The 24,055-nt window shown below is 36.9% G+C and overlaps 1 protein-coding gene across 2 annotated transcripts; it reads left to right on the plus strand.

Moving 5' to 3' along the window:
* Nucleotides 1-3,541: 3,541 nt before the first annotated feature.
* On the plus strand, nt 3,542-23,701 carry rnf34b (ring finger protein 34b). Of its 2 annotated transcripts, XM_043249900.1 has the most exons (8): nt 3,542-3,698; nt 13,255-13,479; nt 15,333-15,779; nt 18,293-18,355; nt 18,618-18,819; nt 19,922-19,951; nt 20,237-20,278; nt 21,640-23,701. In XM_043249900.1, exons 1-8 carry the CDS (start codon nt 3,693-3,695, stop codon nt 21,828-21,830), a joined length of 1,206 nt encoding a protein of 401 aa, XP_043105835.1. In that variant the 5' UTR covers nt 3,542-3,692; the 3' UTR covers nt 21,831-23,701. The 2 variants fall into 2 exon arrangements, with proteins under 2 accessions (XP_043105835.1, XP_043105836.1); XM_043249901.1 differs by lacking the exon at nt 20,237-20,278.
* Nucleotides 23,702-24,055: the final 354 nt, after the last annotated feature.

Below are 24,055 nucleotides of genomic sequence, written 5' to 3' on the forward strand. Positions count from 1 at the left end.
TGCTGGTTTTACTTGCACCTTTTAGGGGCTTAACAAAAACAGGCCTTGAGACCCAAATATTAACGACACCAGGGAATTTCCGCATGAAACGTTGCACATAAGTGTTCCTAGAAGACTGGAAAAGTTCTGGGAAAACAAAACTCTTTCTTGCTATTTTGAAATTTCCTATAACATAATTTTTTTACATGCAGCACATGCACGTGAGATTTAAGTTTACACTGTTAATTACTATATTCAATATCAGGGCTTATTTACTAATGATGATTACATAAATCATCGCATTAGTTTAAATGATACACTTAAAATTCGTTATGTCAATAATGGATAAATGCCATTAAATGACAGTTAGTTAGTTTTACATTATTATAAAATATGCATCATTAAACTATCATTATATGAATGGTATTACACGAAACCTATCATTCCCACTGTATTTTGCTACAAAAATGTAATTATTAAAAATGTTCTGTGCTCCGATCTAATCCTTTTGCTATCAAAATCCTTTTGTGTTTGGGTATTAAATTCATCCTGTCTTTTGCATTTTTAAAGAGCGTCAAGCATGATTTGGGTTGCATTACTGTGAAAGGTGTTACTGATCAGACAAGCCAGTTTTGACTGATCAGTAACATACACTGTTTAAGTGCATAGCAAAAAGCTTGTTTTCAGATTGTCATCCTTCCATACAATACTTCAATTTCCATTTACAGCAACTGAAGGTTCGCGTTTTATGGTCAATGTCGCCCCCAACTGGACAATAGGTTGAATTACATTAACATACAAAGAACCTAGAAAATATCTACAAAGAACGCAAATAAAGATTACAACATAAATATATAAAAGAAGAAACAACTATTTAATATTATTATTATTATTATTATTATTATTATTATTATTATTATTATTATTATTTGAACTATTAACCAATAATTTTGTACTAGAAGATTTAGTTCTAACTTGGGTTGCTTCAGAACTGTTGAGAATGTGTTCAAATGGAGTCATGTTTCATGAACACATGCCCACTTGTTTCTCGGGATAGTTTATTTTGGCAAGTACACCATGCATAACTTAACACACATGGCAGATGTTCAGCATTCTTTCACTTTTATCAGAAACAATCTTGCTTGTAATCCAACTCTGGATAGATAGATAGATAGATAGATAGATAGATAGATAGATAGATAGATAGATAGATAGATAGATAGATAGATAGATAGATAGATCAAGACAGACAGACAGACAGACAGACAGACAGACAGACAGATAGATAGATAGATAGATAGATAGATAGATAGATAGATAGATAGATCAAGACAGACAGATAGATAGATAGATAGATAGATAGATAGATAGACAGACAGACAGACAGACAGATAGATAGATAGATAGATAGATAGATAGATAGATAGATAGATAGATAGATAGATAGATAGATAGACACACACACAGACAGACAGATAGATAGATAGATAGATAGATAGATAGATAGATAGATAGATAGATAGATAGATAGATAGATAGATAGATAGATAGATAGATAGATAGATAGATAGATAGATAGATAGATAGATAGATAGACACAGACATAGATAGATAGATAGATAGATAGATAGATAGATAGATAGATAGATAGATAGATAGATAGATAGATAGAGATAGACAGACAGACAGACAGAGATAGATAGATAGATAGATAGAGATAGATAGATAGATAGATAGATAGATAGATAGATAGACACAGACAGACAGATCAAGATAGATAGATAGATAGATAGATAGATAGATAGATAGATAGATAGATAGATAGATAGATAGATAGATAGATAGATAGATAGATAGATAGATAGATAGATAGATAGATAGATAGACACAGACAGACAGATCAAGATAGATAGATAGATAGATAGATAGATAGATAGATAGATAGATAGATCAAGACAGACAGACAGACAGACAGACAGATAGATAGATAGATAGATAGATAGATAGATAGATAGATCAAGACAGACAGACAGACAGACAGACAGATAGATAGATAGATAGATAGATAGATAGATAGATAGATAGATAGATAGATAGATAGATAGATAGATAGATAGATAGATAGAAGGGGGATGGGTGGGAACAAGTACAGTTTAAGTGTGTCATGTGGCTGTTTTCCCCTGAGGCCTGAGAGCATGAATGTGGATGTGAACCGCAGCATTTTCTCTTTTGTAGGCTGCAGTTCCTGTACGATATAACTGTGACTCGTTTAAATATAAAATCACAGACATTTTCTCATTACAAGTGTACTGTATGCTATCTGTTAAACACAAAACACACTTTGCACTGAACTCACAAAAGGTATTGGCCTGCGTGTGCCTACACGTGTCGCGTGCATGTTTTAGAAAGAATTGTTATATTAAACATATATTTAATTTCAAATGAAGCACAGACCGAGATGCTTCCAGAACAAATCCGATTCATTACTGATAAACAACTTTGATGTGAATGGGGAAATGTCGGTTCACTTATCTGGCCACTAGATGACCTGCTTTCACACTTTATTGTAAATCGTGTCGCAACTAACGCAGAACTGTTTAACACCGAGCTATCTGAAATATTTAATTAACTCACACTTACCTATCATTCCATATTATTGCTCTTTAGTTGATTTTGATTGCTCATCGTCCTCATTTGTAAGTCGCTTTGGATACAAGCGTCTGCTAAATGATATGTACGTTCATTTTAATTAGGCCTATTAAAGATGATGAGTACGCTCTATTTAACCTACTTCATTATTCAAGGTAGACTGTATTGTTAAATATTTATATCTATATGAATTCTGATTTGAAATGGTTTGTCATGACACGGTAAAACATCACCGGACAGCTAATATGAGTTTTGAAACACGTGTTGTTTGAGTGTTAAAGTATTAGCGGTTTGTGAGGATTACTTGTGAAATACCTCGTCAATGCTATAACATTCCAGCACGCTCCATTGTGAACTGTAGTCATAATATATATATATAATAACCGTGTAAATGTTTCTAATGTTTCAATAACCATAAAATTCGAATTAAAAGTTTGAAAGCCGGCGAAAAGAAAGCGCGGTAACCATAGTAACAGGCCCACCGCTTTCCGCCTGCGACGGACATTACGCAGACAATAAACGTAAATAGCGTGTTTATATATAATATGTATAATAATATATTTTTAATTAAACTTCAAAAACATAAAAAAGCTTGTTTAAAAAGTCTGACGCGATTTATTTTTTTTTTTTTTTTTTTTTTTACAATTTTCAAAGACAGTTTGATAATTAAGACAGTTTCCTTATTAATGAAACTGAGAGTCGAGTCTTAATTAGCACGGACAGGGGAATTACAGCTGGACATAATTAGCAGCGCTTCACACGTAATCTGTTGAGAAACCGTTAAGGGTCACACTACAGAGTCGCCGCATCAAACCGATGCCTGCACACATGCGTGTCGCAAAGACACGCCCACTCGCCGGCGAGCGCGAATCCGATTGGCCGCTATACATACCAGCGGGCCTTGCTATTTCGGGATTGGCGGATCCGCGCTTTGCCATTACGTTATGCTCTTTTCTACACATACACAAGGATGATAGAAAGAGAAGACGTAATGGAGTGCTCCTGAGCGTCCTTGCGATGAAAACCACTTTAGTATTCGACAGCATTCGAGGAAGGGAGTTGCAATGAAGGTACGTAAGAAGAAACAGATGCCGTATTTGTTACTGATATGGGCGAGATTTGCCATCTGCGTGGAAACGCCAAAATAATCAGTTTGACGTTTAATATGTCAACAGCCAGACTTCTTAAGAGTTGCATCAGTTTGGATGCATCCAATGACGTCTGCGAATAGCGCTGCGTGCGTCCTTCCGTCTTGTGCATGCTCTTGCTTGGGTGACGGCTGCGTTTGTGATCGTTTAGCGGGAGATTGGCCGATATCGCTATCAGCAGATACCCGGACAGGTGCAGCTCGATTTGTCCAGCGGGCGCTTGGAACAGAGTGTACGAGCGAGCGGTGATCACCATAACCCAGTTTATCGCAGCACTCCTCTAATGAGATTGGAGGATAGCCTCTGCCAGCAGTCGCTCGGATGAGCTGATGCGAACGGACAAGCGGCTCAGACAGTCATGGGGGACAGAAGTGATTTCCCCGACTGAAACGTCACAATTAAATTGTGGCGGAGTGATTGTGACGTCAGAATAGCGATGCGAGTGTTGCGATCGTGATTTAAAAAAAAAAAAAAAAAAAAAAAAAAAAAAAGTGGTTCTCCCCCGCTGAAATGTCGCGATTTAATTACGTGCGCGGTGATTATGACGTCAGAGCCGCGATGTCATGATTGTGATTGTGATCGTAATGATCGGGCATGCGGTTCAGGCACTGATTTCACTACCGAGTGACCATGACGTCAGATTAGTGTTATAAATGACTGTGATGAGGCCGCTATCAGTGGGCCAGTAATTCAGATGTGCACTAAAACCGTAATTACGTGAAAGGTTGTTTATGACATCAGAATGTCGTCATGATTATGATTGTGAAAGTGACGATTGCTCGTGAGACGCAGAAATGATTTGCCAAATAAAAGGAATCTGTAAGTGGTTATGACGTCAGAATTGATTGTGATTAGAGTTAGGATAGCAATAAAAGTGTGTGTGTGTGTGTGGTTTGGAACTATATGAAAAATGTATTTCTGTTGACTGATGGTCTATTACGGTTTATCTCTCCTCTTTCTTACTTTTCTTTGTTAATGTTCTCCTGAAGGTGATTGTACATTTTTCATCATTTATTAAAAATATGAAGGTTGTTTCCCTAATAAGATGTCACATCTGAAATACGGCAATAGTGGCGTATGACTTCAATAACAGCGACGAAAATGTTTATTCTGTTCGTGATATCTGGCAGAGCTGTTATAATTAGACGCGCCTAAACAGTCATGCCTAAAATGTCACATTTCTATAATGGAATAATGATTATTGCATAACGACAGGAATGAAAATGACTGTTTGTGATATTTGGCAATCTGTTACAATTGGAGCAGTCCGGATATTATTGTCTGAAATGTCTTGTTTTAATTATTGATGAAAATTGATGTTGATGCAACGATGAAAACAACCGTGACGATTAGCTAGATTGATATGAATGCACACTAAAACGTCATTCTTCTTTGGTGTGATCGTAATAGTGGAACGTCATATTTTGAAAACGAAAACGACTGAAGCCTTTATTGACTGAGTCGTTATAAATGAAACATGAATCCTCATTAAAACGTCAAAAATTGAAATGCTGCGTTGCGATTGTGAACTCAGAAGGGTGGACAGGAACGAGGAGGGTTATTAAAAATGATTGTTCATGCGATTGTCGTGAAGCTGTTATGAGCCGTCATGAAAAGTCACAAAGAGCAGAGGTCAGTTGAATTACACTGAATATGATGTGAGGATATCGCTTGATGATGTTTGTTTGAATGCGACGTATTTAAAATGGGTTTGTGGGAATTTGTTGATATAATGTGGTTTAGTTGCATGCTAGAACTGGTCAGATGATCGCGATGAGATTTTTTTTGTCAGGGATGATCTCGTTCGACTAAATTCGTTTAAATACGCTTTAATTTCCATTCAATTATGGAGCGTTTTTTTAACTTGCCGTTGACCTCACTCCTTCAGGGAGCAGCCTCCAAGGAAAGCCTGAGTGGGTATAATTAGAGGGTTAATCACGTGTCAGATAATTCAGGTTTATGAATAATTCCTCTCATTCATAAGAGCTCCGCTGTCTGGCTTTGTTTCTCCCGGTGGTTTATGTAATGATACTGTGTTATAAAGCACAAATTCTCCCGGGAAGCAAAAGGAAAGAAAGCTTTTTCTGAGAATAACCGCTGTTCTGTGACGGTGCTTCTGCTTAATCTGAGTAGAAAAGCTTTGCGGAGAGAGGAAGCATCTGGGTTTTTATATGTGAATTATTCGGTTATCTAAATTAGGAATTGTTTCGGGGAGGTATTTTGAAGCTTCGATATTGTGCACATCAGGCGACGGTATTAACCCATTAGGCTATTTTGGTAAAAACTGTAGCTGTTTTAAATATCTGAAAAAGTTTCAGATGGAGATAATCTGCTTTCTACTGTTTTAATATTAAAAAGCAGTGGAAATGGGATGGCGTAGCTCCACTGGATGATCGTTATTAACAAATGCCAGTCATTCTGTAATAAAGCATGCTAAAAAAGAGGGGAAAAAATCAACCGATGATTGTGAAGATTTAAAAAAAAAAAATGCATTTTAAAAAAAAAAACAATGCATGGATGTCACAGATGCCTTATTAGATCCTTATACTTCTTCAAAGGAAGAGTTTTTCAAAAAACGCACACCGACGCTCATGCTTATGTCGCATGAAATGGAAAAGTCAATTTTTATAAAATCACCACTTAGCTATTTTCCAAATAAGGACGGTTTAGACCGAACGTGTTCTGCTTTGAGCTCCAAAAAGGGCAAAAACACCATAACAGAACAGAGGATACTATATTATTGTACTATAATTAGTGCAATATGGATCATTTTTAATAGTAACTATTCACAGACAAAAATGCTCTTCCACAAAAACCTTATGGAACATTTACGTGTGCATTTTGCATATACTGAGGACATAACATTTTCCTAACTTAACTGCTAGGACGGCGTTTTTAGAACATCTTTGTTACCCAACTTGTTCAAAGCTGCTGGTGTAATTAGTTATGCACTCTCATGTGAACGCTCATTAGTCAGAAGTCATTAGAAGCACGTATTTCTGTCGGTGGATAGGGTTTCTACACCCGCTGCAGGTGAGAGGAGAGACGGACAACTGGCTTTTCCGTTATTCCGGCGTGAATCAGAAATGCTGATTCATTGTTTTAAGAAACATCGGGCTCAAGTGAAGCGGACCTTGTCGGCTCGTCTTCTTCCCGGCCCTTAATGCGGTTTTAAGTTTCTGCATGTATTAGACTGCGAGCGCAGCCTGGAGACATCAGTCTGAATTTAGTTCTCTGGAGCCAAGTGTGCACATCAATTAAAAATAAGCGTTTACCGTGAGATTCGCTTTCAGATGGGTGCTCGACCGCGCAGCGAATCGTGACTTGGGGGAACTGTAACGCTCTGTTTTTCTTGAAGGACGCGGAGCTCTCCGAGCGCTCTTGGTCTGGTCATCGGGAATCGGGCCTCTAAGAGCAGGAGACTGTCAAGCTGTCAGAAACTTCCAGCGCTGGTGCCGCCGGGTCAGATGTGCTTTAGCAAGCCAGGCGGCATTATATAAACAAACTGTGAGCGTGATGCTTTTTCTGTCCGTTTCAGTTTCCTCTTTGAAGCCTCTACGTAATGGATTGCGAAGATTTTCTTAATGCGCATAACTTAATAAATAATCAGTTGCATATTCTCGTAAATAACCCTGCTGTGCTCTGATGCAGTGTTTAATCTTTTAAAGCCATTTTTAACTATCACAGTGGGTGACATCCTTTGACCTCCCCATTTTTCTGCTTTGTATGTAAATGTGTTTTTGATTTTATAACAGCAAATTCAGCATGGCTGATGAAAGTGATAATGCATTTCATAGCTACTAAAGTTACAGTTGTTTATTGCAGAAAAAAATGTAACACTCTTAAAAAATTATTTTGAAAGGTATTTTGAAACTTTGATATTGTGCACACCAGGCAATGATATTAACCTTAGACTATTTTGCCTAAATGTATTTGATATCTGGTACACACTATAGCTGAAGCCGTGTTTTAAATATTATTAATTAATATTATAATTCTTATTTATTTTTGTTTATGTTATTTATGAACTCTTTACTCTATATTTAATATTTTTCTTTTCTTTAATTTCATTTTTATTTTTGATTAATATTATTATTAATTGTAATTCATTATTTATGTTTATATTTTATATTGATTATTAATCCATAATTCTCATGTTTGACTATCATTTTTGCATTTTGATGTATGATCATATTTATTTGTAAACATCTCAAAATCTATAATTTGGAATTTGGATTATTATTATTATTATTAGTAGTAGTAGTAGTAGTAGTAGTAGTAGTAGTAGTAGTAGTAGTAGTATATTCCATCTCTTTTATATATTTTTCTTTTAATTCCTTTTTTATTAGTTCATGCATAACATCATATGAATAATTGTAACCAGAGTTGTAATAAATTAAGCAAAAATAAATTATATTCTTTGATTAATAAAATGCAATTTTGCTTAAATATTAGGCTAAATTCATAAATGACACTTTACTTCATGTTTCATTTATTACTGTATTATTATTCATAATATTAACATTTTGAATTTGTATTTGTCATTCTCAATTTAATTTGAATTTATAGTCATTTTATTTTTATTTTGGTTATATTATAACATCAAGTTAAACAAAATGAAAACAAGAAATGTTGCCTTGTTTTTTTTTTTTTTTTTTTTTGTATATATTATTACATTTATTTAAATTTAGTTTTATTTCACCTAACTTTTTAATTTCACAAAACAATTTTTTTAATGGTTTTACTTTCAGTATATAATAATGACTATAATAGCCCTCTTATCAAATGCATAATTACACAATAAATGCTAAGACGAGAGATGCTGGCTGTAGAGGGTGATGGACGTGGCCGCCTCGCTGAGCTCACGGGGCTCTAATTGAAGTGACAGAGGGAAGCTGTGGCACCGGCTCTCTGCCAGACCGAAGCACGAGCAGCGACTTCATGCCCTGACCTTATGTTACGCAACACGGAGATCACGCTAACTGCCATACTGCTCAAATACTGAGCGCTCTGCCTGAGGGACTCCTCTCAAAGCCAGCCTGCGCTTCATAAACAGCCAACATTATTCAGAATTTCATGAACAGGAAATCTGAGTGACCCGCCAGTATAGATTTCAGCATAGATGTGGTTATCAAAATGGCTTATTGAGTGATTATAAAGACTCAGTGGCTAGACGTATTATATAACAAATATATTTTTTCCCTAGAAATATCATAGCGAGTGATAATAGCCAGTTTTAATATTAGCTTTTTTTGTAAATATGCTACTGTGCAAAATGACGTCCACTACTGTTTTTGAATGATAATAATAAATGCAATAATAAATATAATTTTTTTTTTTAATTAATAAGTTTACCAGAAATAAGAGCTAAGATATTTAGGCCTGGTTTTTCAAGACAGGGCTTAGCCTAAACCAGGATTAGGCCATAGTTCAATCAGGATGTTTAAGTCATTTTTCTAAACGCGTCTTAGACAAAAAGAATTGCTGGTGTGCATCTTAAGAAAAAAAACAAAGGCACTGACATGTTTTAAGATGAGTCTGAGTTTCTTACAGTTAAAACAGCTTAGATTCACATTTAGGCTAGGCCTGTGCAATAATGTCTTTTATAATTTCAGTTAATTCACAATTATTTATATTTCAAATAGATTTCTGTTCTTTGGAAATCTCTATTCATCAAAGAATCCTTAAAAAAAGAAAACGATGAGAATTTCCACAAATATATCAAGCAGCAAAAGCGTCTAACATTGATAATAATAACGATCTCTGAGGGATCATGTGACTCCTCGTAGCTGTGCTGATAATCCAGCTTTGCGTCACAGGAATACATTTCGAAAATATGTTATGAAAGAAAACATCGTAAAAATATTCCACGATATTACTATACTAATTCTACTGTTTTTGTTTGTTTGTTTTGTTGTTGTTGTTGTTGTTTTCAAATAAACGCAACCTTGGAATTTTATATTAATTTAAAATGTTGTAATAAATTTTACATTTTCTTTATATAGCACATTTAACTTTATTTTACCAGTTTATTTTGTGCTCTGTTGTGTTTTTACATAAGAGAAAGAATCACCCATTGGGATCACTGTATTAGCTGTGTGCTCATACAGAAAGTGTTGGCCTGCATTACGTAAGTGTATGATAAACAAAAGCTAACGGAGAGCTTGGCCTGGCTTAACCTGCTCTGCACTATGTGTAAGAACAACAACAGATTTGATCCTCACAGCCCCCCTCTCTCTCCCTCTCTCTCTCTCTCTCTCTCTCTCTCTCTCTCTCTCTCTCTCTCTCTCTCTCTCTCTCTCTCTCTCTCTCTCTCTCTCTCTCTCTCTCTCTCTCTCTCTCTCTCTCTCTCTCTCTCTCTCTCTCTCTCTCTCTCTCTCTCTCTCTCTCTCTCTCTCTCTCTCTCTCTCTCTCTCTCTCTCTCTCTCTCTCTCTCTCTCTCTCTCTCTGTCTCTCTCTCTCTCTCTCTCTCTCTCTCTCTCTCTCTCTCTCCCTCTCGCCCTGCACCATAGGATGCATGTATGCTCATTTCAGCTCATCGATTGTCCTGCTCTTAAACAGAAGATGCATTCTTCCATCACCATCCTCCCCCCACCTCCAGAGCGTTGTTCGGAGACATGACATCGCGCCATGTTGGGTCACAGAAAGCTGCCGTGTTTATCGTGTCAATACGGTGATGTTTGTATGAGGGTTTATTGATTAAAGAAACAATGAGTGTTACCGCCCGCAAAAAGGTTTTTATTTGTTTCGAGGCCTTAGGCAGGGCTTTGTCTGACCGTGCATGAATCTGATTCACTGACTTTATGCAACTTCCGGGCGTTTTCACTACACATAGAGACAAGTTTCATGAAACCAGTAGGTTCGAGATGTTAGCGGCACCAAAGAGTTTTGCATTTACATTTATTCATTTAGCAGGCACTTTTATTCAGAGCGACTTGGAAATGAGGAACACATCAAGCAAGTTGTTTTCAGTTGTTTTTATGAATTTCTGTGCTCCAGATAGGGCTGGGAAGATCATTCCACCGGCAGGGAACAGTGAACGAAAATGTTCTGGAAAGTGATTTTGTGTCTTTGTAAGATGTTGCCATAAATTGTTTTGCTTGAGACACTTAAACCTAGTTGTTGGTTTTAAGTGTTCTTCTAGACTGAGAACTAAAAAACCCCAAAACCCTCTAAATGAACCAGTCTGGAAGACTTCTCTCTTTTTTATGTACAACCAACATCAAGCTTGCATTCAGATCCGCCTCCATCCAGTCAACAACCAATGAATCAACAGAACCAAGTCCTGCATTGTTTTAATATTGTATTTAATTAGTACGAACGTTACAACACAGAAGAAAAGATCTGTCACTACTTTAAGATGTTTTTGTTTGTTTTCCCCAAAAGGGTCAGTAGCACAAATATCCATAAGATCTTTATATTTTAGAAAAGTGTCTGTGAAATTATTTATTTTATTTTATTTCCTTTCATTTCATTTTTGGGCCAAGCAAAAGGAGGACTTTTTCTTTCTTCTCTGGCAACAAATTTTCACCTGTTTATTGAAAGAGATTTTTTTTTTGTCAGATCAACAACAGAAAATAATAAATGCATAGATCTGGTTGTTTGCTTCGCATTAAGTCAGATCATGATTTGAGGCAAGTTGGTGGCTATAATAAGACCATATGTCAGCAGTGTTATGAAACATCCAGCAGAGTGAAAGCTTACTGTTCTTCTAAATTTACATTCTAAGTAAATGAAAGCTCTTAGAAACCCCAGACCACTGGAGAGAAAGAATAGGCCCGGTAATGTCTGCTTTTTATGATTCTTATGAAAGCATTGTTTGGTTTGCTTATGCATTTGGCTGGAATCTGAGACGAGTCCATTAATCTCAGCTGTTTAGCTCTCGCAGACATTTTGCTGTATTGACATGAGATGAATGCTCCAAACGCACGCTAAAAATTAGTCTTTTACACTGTATCATGTTCCTCGAAGATTCACTTAAGGCCTGCAAAGCATTGATCCGTTTTAGTTGAATACTAGCAGAGTTTATGAGTGCTGAGTGCGTTCAGTTGTTTATGACGAATAAGTTACATAATGTGAAGTTCAGTAAAGCATATGTGCCTGATTTCATCTGTGTCTGGCAAACAAATCCGCCCCCTGGGGTAGTTTTTCCTATTGCTTTATCATAACACCCCCATATCCGAATACCTAGAGAACATCTTTAGGTTATTATTAAAACATTGTTGAAACATTGTTCATAAATTTTCTAAAACATTGAAATGTAATTTTCTTCTTGTGATCCGAATGCTATTTAAAGGTTGCAAAAACGTTTCTTACAACAATCTACCAACGTTGTTTAAGCGTTTAACTTTAATATTGTTAGGATGTTAAAATGTCCAGTTATTTAAAGGTTACAAAAACACTTCTACTAATTTTTTTTCATCCAAATGCTATTTGAACATATATTTGTAGTATTCTAACAAAAATTATCCAGTTTTCTTATCATGATAATAACTCTGTTTAAAGGTTCTAATAATTACTCCTTCCTTTTTGGATAATGCCAGAACTAAAATTGAAACTAAACTAAATTAAACTAAACTAAACTTAGTCACAATAAACTATGAAACTATGGGTTTTAAATAATGTAATTTTTATGAAATTTGAATAATAAACTCCCTTTTGACCCTCTGTAATGTAGCAACAGACCGATGTTAGCGCTTCAAGCTAGCGCTTTGTGAACCGATCATATCATCAGAAGTTATATAGAAAGATACAGATATAGAGTTTATCTATATTTATCATGACTTTTCAAAAACGCTCAATCAGATTTTTAATGGTGGAAACACATCAATAAAATGGCTTGTAAATAATATGTCACATAACATTACGTTTACCTCAGAAAAGCCTTTTAATGTCCATTCGCATTAGCTAGAAAAAATAGGTTCTGGAGAGGAGAATTTTGCTAAATACATGCAAATATTACTTATTAATCATATTTTACTTTATCTGTTCTTCAGTAACTACAACCATTATATTTGAATTAATCCCTCATGACGGCCATCGTTTAAATGTTTATATTTCAAAAAACAACTGGAGTGGAGAAACAGTTAGCCTACATCATTAAAAAGTTATTAGGCTAAAATGTCCCTTGTGCGTAATTTAAATGTTAAGGTTCTTGCACACAGAGTAAGAAATGTTTGTTTTTTTCTATTTGTCATCATTTCCTAACAAAATGCTTGCTACGTTTGTGAAAACGGAAAATCAAACCTTGTTAGAAACATTTTTATGACAGACGAAAGGCAGCTTTTGAACGTGATTGACACACAATAGACTGTATTTATTTTTTAACATAAAAAAATTGGACGTTGGCCCTTAGTATGAAAAGCGGTTGTTCACCTTTCACCTTTGATATTGTAGTTCTGTATCAGCCGATACTTTACCTGGTGTAGATCCAAGTGATTGAAACGCTAATCTGAAACCTTTTTATGGTCTTCTCCAGGCGGGGGCCTCCTCCATGTGGGCGTCATGTTGCGGGCTGCTGAACGAGGTGATGGGCACAGGGGCGGTCCGCACCCAGCAGCCGGGCTTTGGAGCCGGGGCCGGGCCGTTCCGCTTCGCCCCCAGCGCTGGTTACTCCACCTACCCGCCCAGCAGCACCACCTCAGGAAGCGCAGGCCTGGCGTGCAAAGCCTGCGGACTGGCCTTCTCCGTGTTCAGACGAAAGGTAGGATGCCTGGGGTTTGCAGAATGTGTTTTTTTGTCTTTTATTGATGGTGAAAGTAGAGAGATGCCATATATGGCAGGAAAAAGATAGTGGGATGAACATTTTTTTGTGTGTGTCTAGAACATAATCAACCACTAGTCTGAAGCTCTGATGGGTTAGAATTCTGTAAATTAATGATAATTTGACATTTATAATTATAATTATAATTATTATAAATTGATAATTATTTTTGACTTTTATATTTATTATTTTATTATGTAGGTTTTTCAAACATATGATTTTATTTAAATTCCATTTATTTCCACTAAACCCTGTCAGTTCTGAATAATACAGGTCATGATTTGCTTACCAAGTCGACATGCATTGCATTTTTAATATTTTATACACAGTTAGTAGTGATGCCAACACAATGGAAAGTTATAGAAATATGGTATAGCTTTAGATTACATTTTTTCTTGGATTAATGGCTGCTAATGTATTATTAAATATTAAGTTCCATTAAGTGTTTACCATATTTTGATTAATCGTGATTAATTGCATCTAAAATAAATTTTTGAGTATATTTATGTATATGTAAATACACACATAAGTATAGAAAAATGTTTATATATTAAATATATTAATTTATATAGGCATTTAAATATTTCCGAAATATATTCTGTGTATTTATGTATACATAATAAATGCACACAGAACACAAACATATAATATGCAAACAAATATTTGTATTTTGTATGCGTTTTATCGCTTGACAGCGCTGCTGTATTTTGATGTATAACAGTATTGCTCCTCGCTAGAGGTGGAGAAAACACCGATCTGCTTCCTAAGTCTCCCGTTCCTCATTTCCTGGCAAGGAACAGAGCGTTAACTTTTTCTCAAAGCATCGGCGTTTGGAAACCCTATCAGCACTTTCACACCTGTCTGTAGACGCCCGCACCAGCACACATATGCAGGGACACCTGACGGATAGAACTGACATTAAGCCAAAGTGCATCTCTTTGATCGAACAGCTCATTCATCGGCACGGTGGCATTTGATAACCACCACCAGGCTTGCCAACAGAGACTCCACAACCGCTTCTGAGAGTCTTGAAAAACGGTGTTCATGCTGCAGTGATTTACAGATGTTCTGTCGGTGTCAATCAAAACAACTCGATGCTAGTACGCGATTCATTTTGAGCGATGATGGATTTGTTTTATTTGCGCATGTGCAGTATCCTATAGATTTTGCACTGGAATTAGTTCGAAAAGACTCGGGAGATGAACTACTTAATTCTCTTTCCGGATCATACCGCATTTGTTAAAGCTTATGGGCCTGTCATGTGATGAATGAATGACTCAAACCCGAAGACTCGAGAGATAAACTAATCGATTATTTATTTATTTTTTAAGATTTGAGAGATGAACTAATCAATTAAATTTTTCCGATGGCGTTAGTAATTTATGATAGTTGTTTTCACGCTGAAGCACGTTTAATTGTTAGTTTTTGTGATAAGCTCGATTTTAGCTTGTGGTTGATTGGGTTGACTTTGGCTCCAAATGTCATCATTTACTCAAGATGGCAGCGGCCGTACTGAGATGATCTGACTTTAATTTACTACAGCGGAAGGAAGCGGAGACATGTCGTCCGTTGTTTTTACAGTCTATGGTCCGGACAGGAAAATCGTGGGAAAAATCAGTGCATTCCAGGCTTTGAAGTCTGGTAGTGTATGACGCCCGGTTTTCCTTTGTCACTATTTAGAGAGTCGGTAAGCGTATGATGCCTAGTGTTTTAAAAACCTGTTCAGATTTTGAAAGTCGTGTAGTGCGGTCTGACACACCTAGATGATTCGTCGCCTCTCTGTCTCTCCGCAGCACGTTTGCTCAGACTGCAAGAAGAGCTTCTGCTCGCTGTGCTCCGTGCTGCAGGAGAACCTGCGGCGCTGCTCCACCTGTCACCTGCTGTGGGGCACGGCCTTCCAGCGGCCCAGGCTAATGCGTCTCCGCGTCAAAGACCTGCGCCAGTACCTCACGCTGAGGAACATCAACACGGACACCTGCAGGGAGAAAGAGGACCTGGTGGACCTGGTGCTTTGCCATCTGGGCGCCGAGCTAGAGATGGGGGAGGATGAGGAGGAGGAGGAGGAGGACGAGGAAGAGGAGGCGGAAGCGGATACGGACAGTCTGCCCTCGCTTCCGCGCTCGCTCTCCACGCCGCCCGCCTCCGCGGCGCGGTCCTCTTCCCAGCAGTCGGCGCTGTCTGTCGCCGCGTCTCAGGGAGAGGCTCTCAGTCGCAGCGATAGCTCAGGGACAACCAATCAGGTGAGATGCTTTCCAGAACGCTGTGTGTTCCCAGGCTCTTCAGCGTTCATTTCGCTTTGTTTACTTACACTTACTTTTACATTTATTCGCACAGCAGACACTTTTTATTTTAAGTGACTTCCAAATAAGGAAGTTCACAAGCACTGAAAGAAGAAAAATTTATCTTTTATGTGCAGTTAGTGTTATTTAGTGTTAATAAATATGTATTTTATTACATTGGTTTTCATATAGCAGATGACAAAAATCATCACAACGTGTTTTGTTTGGTTTGGTTCGGTTCATTTAATTTCTAATATATTGGATACTTAAAATTGTTATTTCTAAAGAATTTTATGAAAGATGTATTTTTGCTTTACTCATTTTTAACATGGTAAGAATTTTTATGATGATTAAAAGTAAAATTAAGTACAAGCGTAAAGGATTATTTTATTTTATTTACTAAAAGATGCATGATTGAGCATTTATAATAATTATTATTTATATTAATCATTTAATTAATGTATTGTTAATTAAATGTAGTACCTAATGATATATTTATTATTTACAATATTTATTTGAATATTTTTAATGTATCTTGGGATGTTTTGAAAAAAACTTAGTGATTTATTTATTTTTCTTTAAGGTTAAATGTGTAATTTCTTTAAAATTACTTTTTTGGGGAATTCAGCTTACAAATAACTGAGCTTCAAAAAAGCTTAACTAATACCTTTATAATACATTTCTGTCCATTTTTGTCGCTTTGTAGATTTGTGCCTACTTTTGACAAGCGCATTGTAAATATTGTTAAATATATCCGACCGTATTGTTTGATTGCTGTGTTTTAGCTACTTTTCGGAAATTGAAGTCATGCTCATTTTCATTTACTTCAAAAGGCAGCATGTGTCTGAATACCTAACGTGAGGATTTCTTCTCGATCTTCTACATTTCTATGCCATAGTCTGTTGACTCCTGTTGTCTGTATCGTTCCAACCCTCGCTTACTAAAGATTCACGTGCTTTGATGCGACGTGACCGCGTGGAGACTGGAAACAGCTGTACCCCACGAGGCTAGCCGTGACGTTTAAGCCTCGCCTTTTTTCTTTTTTTTCTTTTTTGACATGCTGAGCGGCTTACATAACGTTGGAACAGGTTGTCTGGTAATTCCTGCGCGACGTGACTTAAAACACTTGCAGATTAAAAGCACAGACGTTAAAGTGCAAACGAGTTTAATGGCTAAGTTGGAGAACTACGTAACATCGGGCCGAAGTGTGCGTTCGGGAAAAGAGTGTGACGGTCCAGTGTGAGTTGGCAGATTGGCTCGTTCATTATTAATACGCAGCCAGCCAGCAAAGCTGCACGCCGTCTGTATGTGGCCCGTGTGTGAGATCTCAGCCCCATGTGCTGACTCTCCTCATAAAGACCCAGCCATTCTTCTGCCAGACATCAGACAGGAAGAACGTAGGGCCATTAGCTAATTGTCCTAAATGCGGCAAATAGCAAAGAGCGAGCGAGAGACCCAAAAAAGCATACAAAAGCCGGCTGCTCCTTTACGTGAGTGACACAGGAAAGGAATTATTGCAATCAGAGTGAATGGATGATTGACTCTGTAATGTGGTGTTATTTGATGTGCAGTTTGCAGAACCAAGGGAAGCTAATTGTGAGGATGTGATGGGAAGAAGGTTTGATTAAACTGCACTGACACTGAGGTCGCTCGTAGGAGGAGTTTTAAAGTGAATGTTGTTGTTTTTTGTGGGAATTTTTAGAAGACTTAATTTTATTGCATGATAAACACTTCCCAATTCCAGTACAATGGAGAATATTTTTAACATTTACTTTAAGTGGTGATTAAAAAAATAAAAATAATAAAACCTGAATAAATACATTTTAGTACAATATGAATCTAAATATATTTAAATATATTCAATTATTGCTTACAATACTTTGTAATATATCTTAGGAGTATTTAGCAATCTGTATCAATTATATTAATTACATTAAAATGTGATTTCCACAAAAATATTAAGCAGCACAACTATTTTCAGTCTCTTGAGCGGCAAATCAGCATATCAGAATGATTTCTGAAGGATCATTTGACACTGAAGACTGGATTAATGCTGAAAATCTAGCTTTGCATCACAAGAATAAATTTAATTTTTTGAAACACACTGGGTCTTTTTTTTTTTGATAAATGGTTTTAACAATATTACAATATATTTTATATAATTAATTTTATATTTATTCATGTTTATTTTTCATTTTTTATGGTATTTTTTAATTAATTAACATGTTGTGTTTAATTAATTAATTATTAATTAATTCAAGTCCCGGCTCGAGGACCATTCCTAATCCCGACCCCCTCTTTTTCTCGCACTTTGCTTCCTATTCATCTCTGTAAACTGTCCTATCAAAAATGCTAATTAAAAAAATCCGAACACTAAAGAGAAAAGAGGACGAGATCTGGACACGAAGCATGGCTCAGTCTGAACTCGCACTCTGATTTTAATAAAGTCCTTGATTTCTGTGTTTCGTCTTCAGGACCATGGAGATGCTACATCGGTTTCCCTCCTCAACCTGGAGCCTCACGACGACATACTGGAGGTGAGACAAACCTAACTAAATCCGAATGCTTCGAGAGTTTGTGAAGGCGACTGGGTTACTTTAAACCCCTGGATTCTCACTGAGCAACCATTAACATGAATAATTCAGCGCCATCCAGTAGCTCTGCTTAGTGTTTGGCAAATACTTCAGAAGAACATCTACAGAGTTCAGAATGAGCAGTCTGCTGGAATATCAACGTGGACTGCGGTTAAATGCTATAACCCATCCGTCCACGTGTCTCTTGACGTCTGTCCCCGAGCAGGCCAGCCCGGCGACGCAGCGGCGAGCACGTGCCTCCCTCTCGGATCTGTCCCACGAGGACGACATTGAGAGCCTGACGGTGCGGCAGCTGAAGGAGATTCTCGCTCGCAACTTTGTCAACTATTCAGGCTGCTGTGAGAAGTGGGAGCTGGTGGAGCGCGTCCATCGTCTCTACAGAGAGAACGAACTCAACAGAAGATCGAGTAAGAACGGAGTGTAGAGCTCTTCTTAACGTAGTCTAAAACTTCTACGTATACATCATTCATAGGCAGATATTATTGTTAGGACACTCTTAAAGGGATACTCCACCCCAAAATGAAAATATTGTTTTCTAGATTGCGTGCATTGGATATTCTTAAATGGCGCTACAGTGACACAGAGGACACAAATTATTGCGTAAAGTCGTTATTTTTATTTTCTTCGCATACATTCTCGTTCGTAACGTTAAGTTTGAACCACCGATGGCAGATGGAGTATTCTGACGATGTTTTTCATACTTTTCTGGACCTTGACAGTGTTGACAGTCAACAGGACAGTCTCAAGCGCTCTTACATTGTGTTTTGAAGACGAATGAAGCTTTTACGGGTTTGGAACGACATGAGGGTAAATAATTAATGAAAGCATTTTCATTTTGGGGTGGAGTATCCCTTTAAAACTATAGCTTTCAGGGAACAGTTCTTCTTCAGAAAAGCGATTGCTTTTCTGGACCAAAGCAAGGATCAAGGATAAGAAACATAGCAAGGAGATTGTTAAAATAGTCCATGGGACATAATGAAACCATAGGAACAAAAAAGAACCTTTACTTTCTGGTGTAACAACATGAATATATATATTTTTCATGTCGTTCCAAACCCGTAAGACCTTAATTAAAGAGCAATTGATGACAGAATTTCAATTTTTGTGCGAACTAATCGTTTAAGTAATTTCATCCTTCTGGAAGGAGAGGCTCTTCATCTTAAATTAGTAGAACAGAGCATGAAAGGTTCCTTGGGTGCTTTATATGACAATTTTTTCCTCTGCTGGCTATATAATTGGCAGAATAATGAGAAGGAAAGTCAGTGGTCAGCTTTTGTAGATGTTCAGGCTGAAAAGAGCACAGCTGACATCTTATAATAAGAGTGATGGATGAGGACGAATGCACCCATTTTATCACGGTCCCTGAATGTTTTTGACTGCATGTGAGAAATAACAACATGAAATTGAATCAGTCAAGGATCAGCCCAAAATCAGATGTGGCTAATGCGGTTTTCAAACAGGCTTCTGCTCTCCATAAAATTGATTCATCTCGTTTTCTTTTCCTTGCAGTGGAAAATGTTAGCAACAACCTAGCTGCAGGTAAGCAAAGCAATGATTTGTACTTGACTATAATAGTATTTTTAAGTTGTAGTCTTATTTTGTTTAGTATTTTGTATTTGAGATGCTAAAAAAACATATTAATACATTGAATAAAAATATTTAAATGCATTATTTTACAAATGCAGTATGTGAAATATCAAAACCTTACTACCTGGAATAATTACTACTAGTTTGTGGGACAGTTTTGTGTATATATGTGAGCTTACATTTGCTGCCCAACGCTAATAACGTTAACTCTCTCACCGCTGTGTTTGTCAATCAAAGTCATAGCTTACCCTCCTCCTATATGCAACGGAGGTATTGGAGGTAAGACTCAGGCTTTTTTGAATGTGGCTCCAACATCATCATTACCATCATCTAATCACCATGAATGAAAAGTGACCCTTCCAAAAGCATGCTGGGAGAGTTTGATATGTGGCTTCCACGTGCATGATCGCATTTGTGTCATGAATTATGCACCTAATGTGATCTGTCTGTCTTTTTATAGCTTGTCACATTACTGTAATTGCACCTTGCCTTCATTTGTTATATTAACACCGCTTGGAAAACGGCCCAAAATGATTCAAAGATTATAGCTGTTCGGTCTCAGACAATATATTAAGTGGCTTTTTGGAGAGGGACCAAGTTTCAGATGCTTTAGGGATGTGCATCGTTTTGTTTTTTATAGGGCAATTAATAGAGTTAATAAGACTGACATCAGCAAATGCGGGTAGAGTCTGAAGGAGAGGATAGAGGAGAGTTGAAAGCATGTAGCGTGTGTCATTCATTAAAAGGTTTGACCGCTGAAATTGACTGCTTAAAAGCTTATCAAATAAGAAGGATAGTGTGTAAAAGGAGCGTAAATACAGAAAATAATATTTACCTTATTCCTGAGATTGTTGTTAAAGCAAATATAGGACTTTTATAAGGACTTTTCATTTAAAAATATTGAATAAAATTGAAAGTGTTTATTTTTATTAATGTCTAAATTCTTCTTTTAGATATTCATTTATGTTAGAACTGCTTTATTAAATTTAGGCATGAATGAAGGACATTTTCTGTCTCATTCTGTTTTATTGGAAATATTCTTTGAATTGTCTTTTTTTTTTAAGAAAAATTAATGTTCAATAACAAAAATTCTAATTTCTGCTTATATTTATAAGCAATATAAATACACAGATCTCTATTTATTTCCAAGTATAACTGATTTTTATTATGAGACATAATCAAATCCGTGCATAATTAAAAATGCTTTTGATAGAAAAAAAATATTACTGATTTTAAATGTAATTTAAAATTATGTTCTATAAAACTCAAAAGAAAAATTGTGAAATTATATTCATTATTTAAAAAAAAATTCACATGACTTAAATATTGAACATGCATGTCCTCATTTATTCATTTATGCCCTCATTTATTCATTTACTTTTGCAAATCAAAAAATGTTTGAGTCGTATTTGAGTCGTATTGAACCTGGGATGATAGTTCAAAACATTTTATTAAAAATGAATTAAATTGCACATTTTACTGCTCAAAATCTCTTGTCAAAAATATCATTGCGTATGCAGCTATGTACTACAATCTTTCCAAAGGCGGAAAGAAAACCTCATTACACACCAGCAGAGCAGACACACAAGATCGATAGACTATTAAACAGGATCTCAAACCTTCCGTATATTGTCTTGCAGATGGTGTGCAAGTAGCTCAGCTGGGCGGCGTTGATGAGAACCTGTGCCGTATCTGCATGGATGCCGTGATAGACTGCGTTCTCCTGGAGTGCGGTCACATGGTCACCTGCACCAAGTGCGGCAAGAGGATGAGCGAGTGCCCCATCTGCAGGCAGTACGTGGTGCGGGCGGTGCACGTCTTCAAGTCTTAACGGGTGAGCTTCACCCTTTACCAGAAAACCGACACACCAGATGCTTCCTGCTGGACCGAGCAGGCCGGGTGCCGCGACTGGACTGATGAACTGCCCCTTCAGATTCAAAGTGGTGGAAACCTGTACTGCGCACACTTTCTTTACAGAACGAGCATTTCCTGCTGCCAATTTTTTTGGGAAGGGGGGGGGGGTCATTCGTCGACACTTTGAAATCATTTCTGCGGTTACTAACCCAGGGAAGACGGAAGATTTAGACGTGAAAGTTTTAAGTGGTTTACGGTACGTTCCTGTAAACTTTTTGGAAATGTCTTATTGTATGTGCAATATTAGAAATCTTTACGTGTGCGTGTAGAGAAACCGATTGCCATTAAGATGCATGTCGTCGTAGCAGCAGTTAAGACCACTGGCGCGAAAGGGGGAACATACTGTAGGTGCCAAAGTAGGAACGGCTTCTGGATTATGTTTTTACGTGCTATATTATTAATAAGCGTGTTATTTTCATGTATTAAATTGGCTGTTGCCATACCACAAATCAGCATCCATGACACCGGATCAAATGACCAGCTAGCAGAAGAGTTATCTATAGCAAGATTATAGAAACTGTGTTGTATTTTTTACAGTTAAAAGAATCCAGCATCTGCCGCTATGTAGCTTATTACTGGAACCTCATTTATTTATGTATTTATTTATTAGCCAATTTTGCAGTATCCGTCGAACATCAGGCGTATGGTTGGGTTGTCTCCATTGTGCTGCATATACAAGATACTTAAAGGTGTGCTAAGTAGTTTTTGATTTATTAAAAGCGTCACGTTGGGCGGATACCAAGGTAAAGGAAGTCAGGCTGGTCATGTGATCTCAACGGCATAAGGAAGGTTCACCACGACAGATCAAAAACCTGTACGCTCACCTGCGTGTACAATATTAAAACATTAAAGCACTATTCATTGGTATAGACGTTGCACCTTTAAGCCTTGGTAGGTTTCATTTGCTAAATATTATGGGTCAAAAAGACCATTATGAGTTTAATATTCTTCATCTCCAGCAATACCATGAAAGTCGAGTGGCAAATTGTGTTGTACCACATATACACGGCATAAGAGATTTCCACAAGAGGTGCTACATCGATTTACGTATCACAGTTCTCTGTTGCATTCGTGATTTTTACTTATGTTAAATAAACCGTTTCTTTCCCTTTTCGTGCATATTTACATTTTCTAGATAACGATTAAAAAAGAGGAAATTGTTATTTGATTCCTCTAGATGCCCTTTGTTGCTGTGAATTCTGTAGTCGAAAAACAAGTTATGTCCGTGGTACTGGCTAGACAAACAAATATAAAGGAACGTTTAATCAATTGAACAATTGATTTTATATACATGTGAAAAAATGATGTACACAAAGTATATGGATCCATTTCAGTTTTTCTTGCATTATTTTAAATGTTTCTTCCCCCCTCCGCTTTTTCCTTGAATGTAAACAACGTTTAGTTGTTTATGTTTTAAACGAGTCACAAATAATTCTACAGTAGAATTGATTGCATTCCGGTGTCGCATCCGTGTATTTCTATAATCTGTTTTTAATTTGCTTCTAGAACATCTCCACACCCCGTCTGCCCAACACTGACACTGTGCTTATGTGTATGTTTCTAATGCTGCTATCTCTAAAAGATGTCACTTGGTAGTAGGCAACTACTCTAGCTGAGCAGACAAGATTACACACTAAATGACTTAAACTGAGCGCCGGGAGACGTTTTGGGATCTGGTCTTTGTATTTTGGAATGTTGAACTTTTTATTTTGGTAATTCAAAGATGATTTATTAAATTTAATAAAAATATGGTACCTTGAACTAACAAAATAAAGAGTTTTCTGATTACGGTGTTCTTTTTTTGTTTCTCGGTCGCAAACAATAAAATGCTAATCGTCGCCCTCTAGTGGCTGCTAAGTGCAACGCAGTCATAGGAACAGACGCGGATAAATATAACGTTTTCTTCATGGCACAATACACGGATATGTTTGCTGGTTATTCTTTACCGCGGATTCCCTAAGGTATGCCCGTCTACGTGATAATGCATTATGTTTACTTGGTCTTAACACGAGAGTGAGGAAAAAAGCGGCAAAAGTGTAGGCGGGAAAAATTGCTCGAACCGAATTTTAATTTATGACATGGCCTAATTCAATGCTGTATATCGTTTCCTGCGCTAAATATACCAAAATGTCCACGCAGTCA

The sequence above is a fragment of the Puntigrus tetrazona genome, chromosome 10 (genome assembly GCF_018831695.1).
Source record: "Puntigrus tetrazona isolate hp1 chromosome 10, ASM1883169v1, whole genome shotgun sequence".
Classification (NCBI taxonomy): Eukaryota; Metazoa; Chordata; class Actinopteri; order Cypriniformes; family Cyprinidae; genus Puntigrus; species Puntigrus tetrazona.

Coding starts and splice junctions, on each gene's coding strand:
- rnf34b (XM_043249900.1), top strand. Junction 18,820..19,921: donor CGAACTCAACAGAAGATCGA/GTAAGAACGGAG, acceptor TTTTCCTTGCAG/TGGAAAATGTTAGCAACAAC. Junction 19,952..20,236: donor TAGCAACAACCTAGCTGCAG/GTAAGCAAAGCA, acceptor TGTCAATCAAAG/TCATAGCTTACCCTCCTCCT.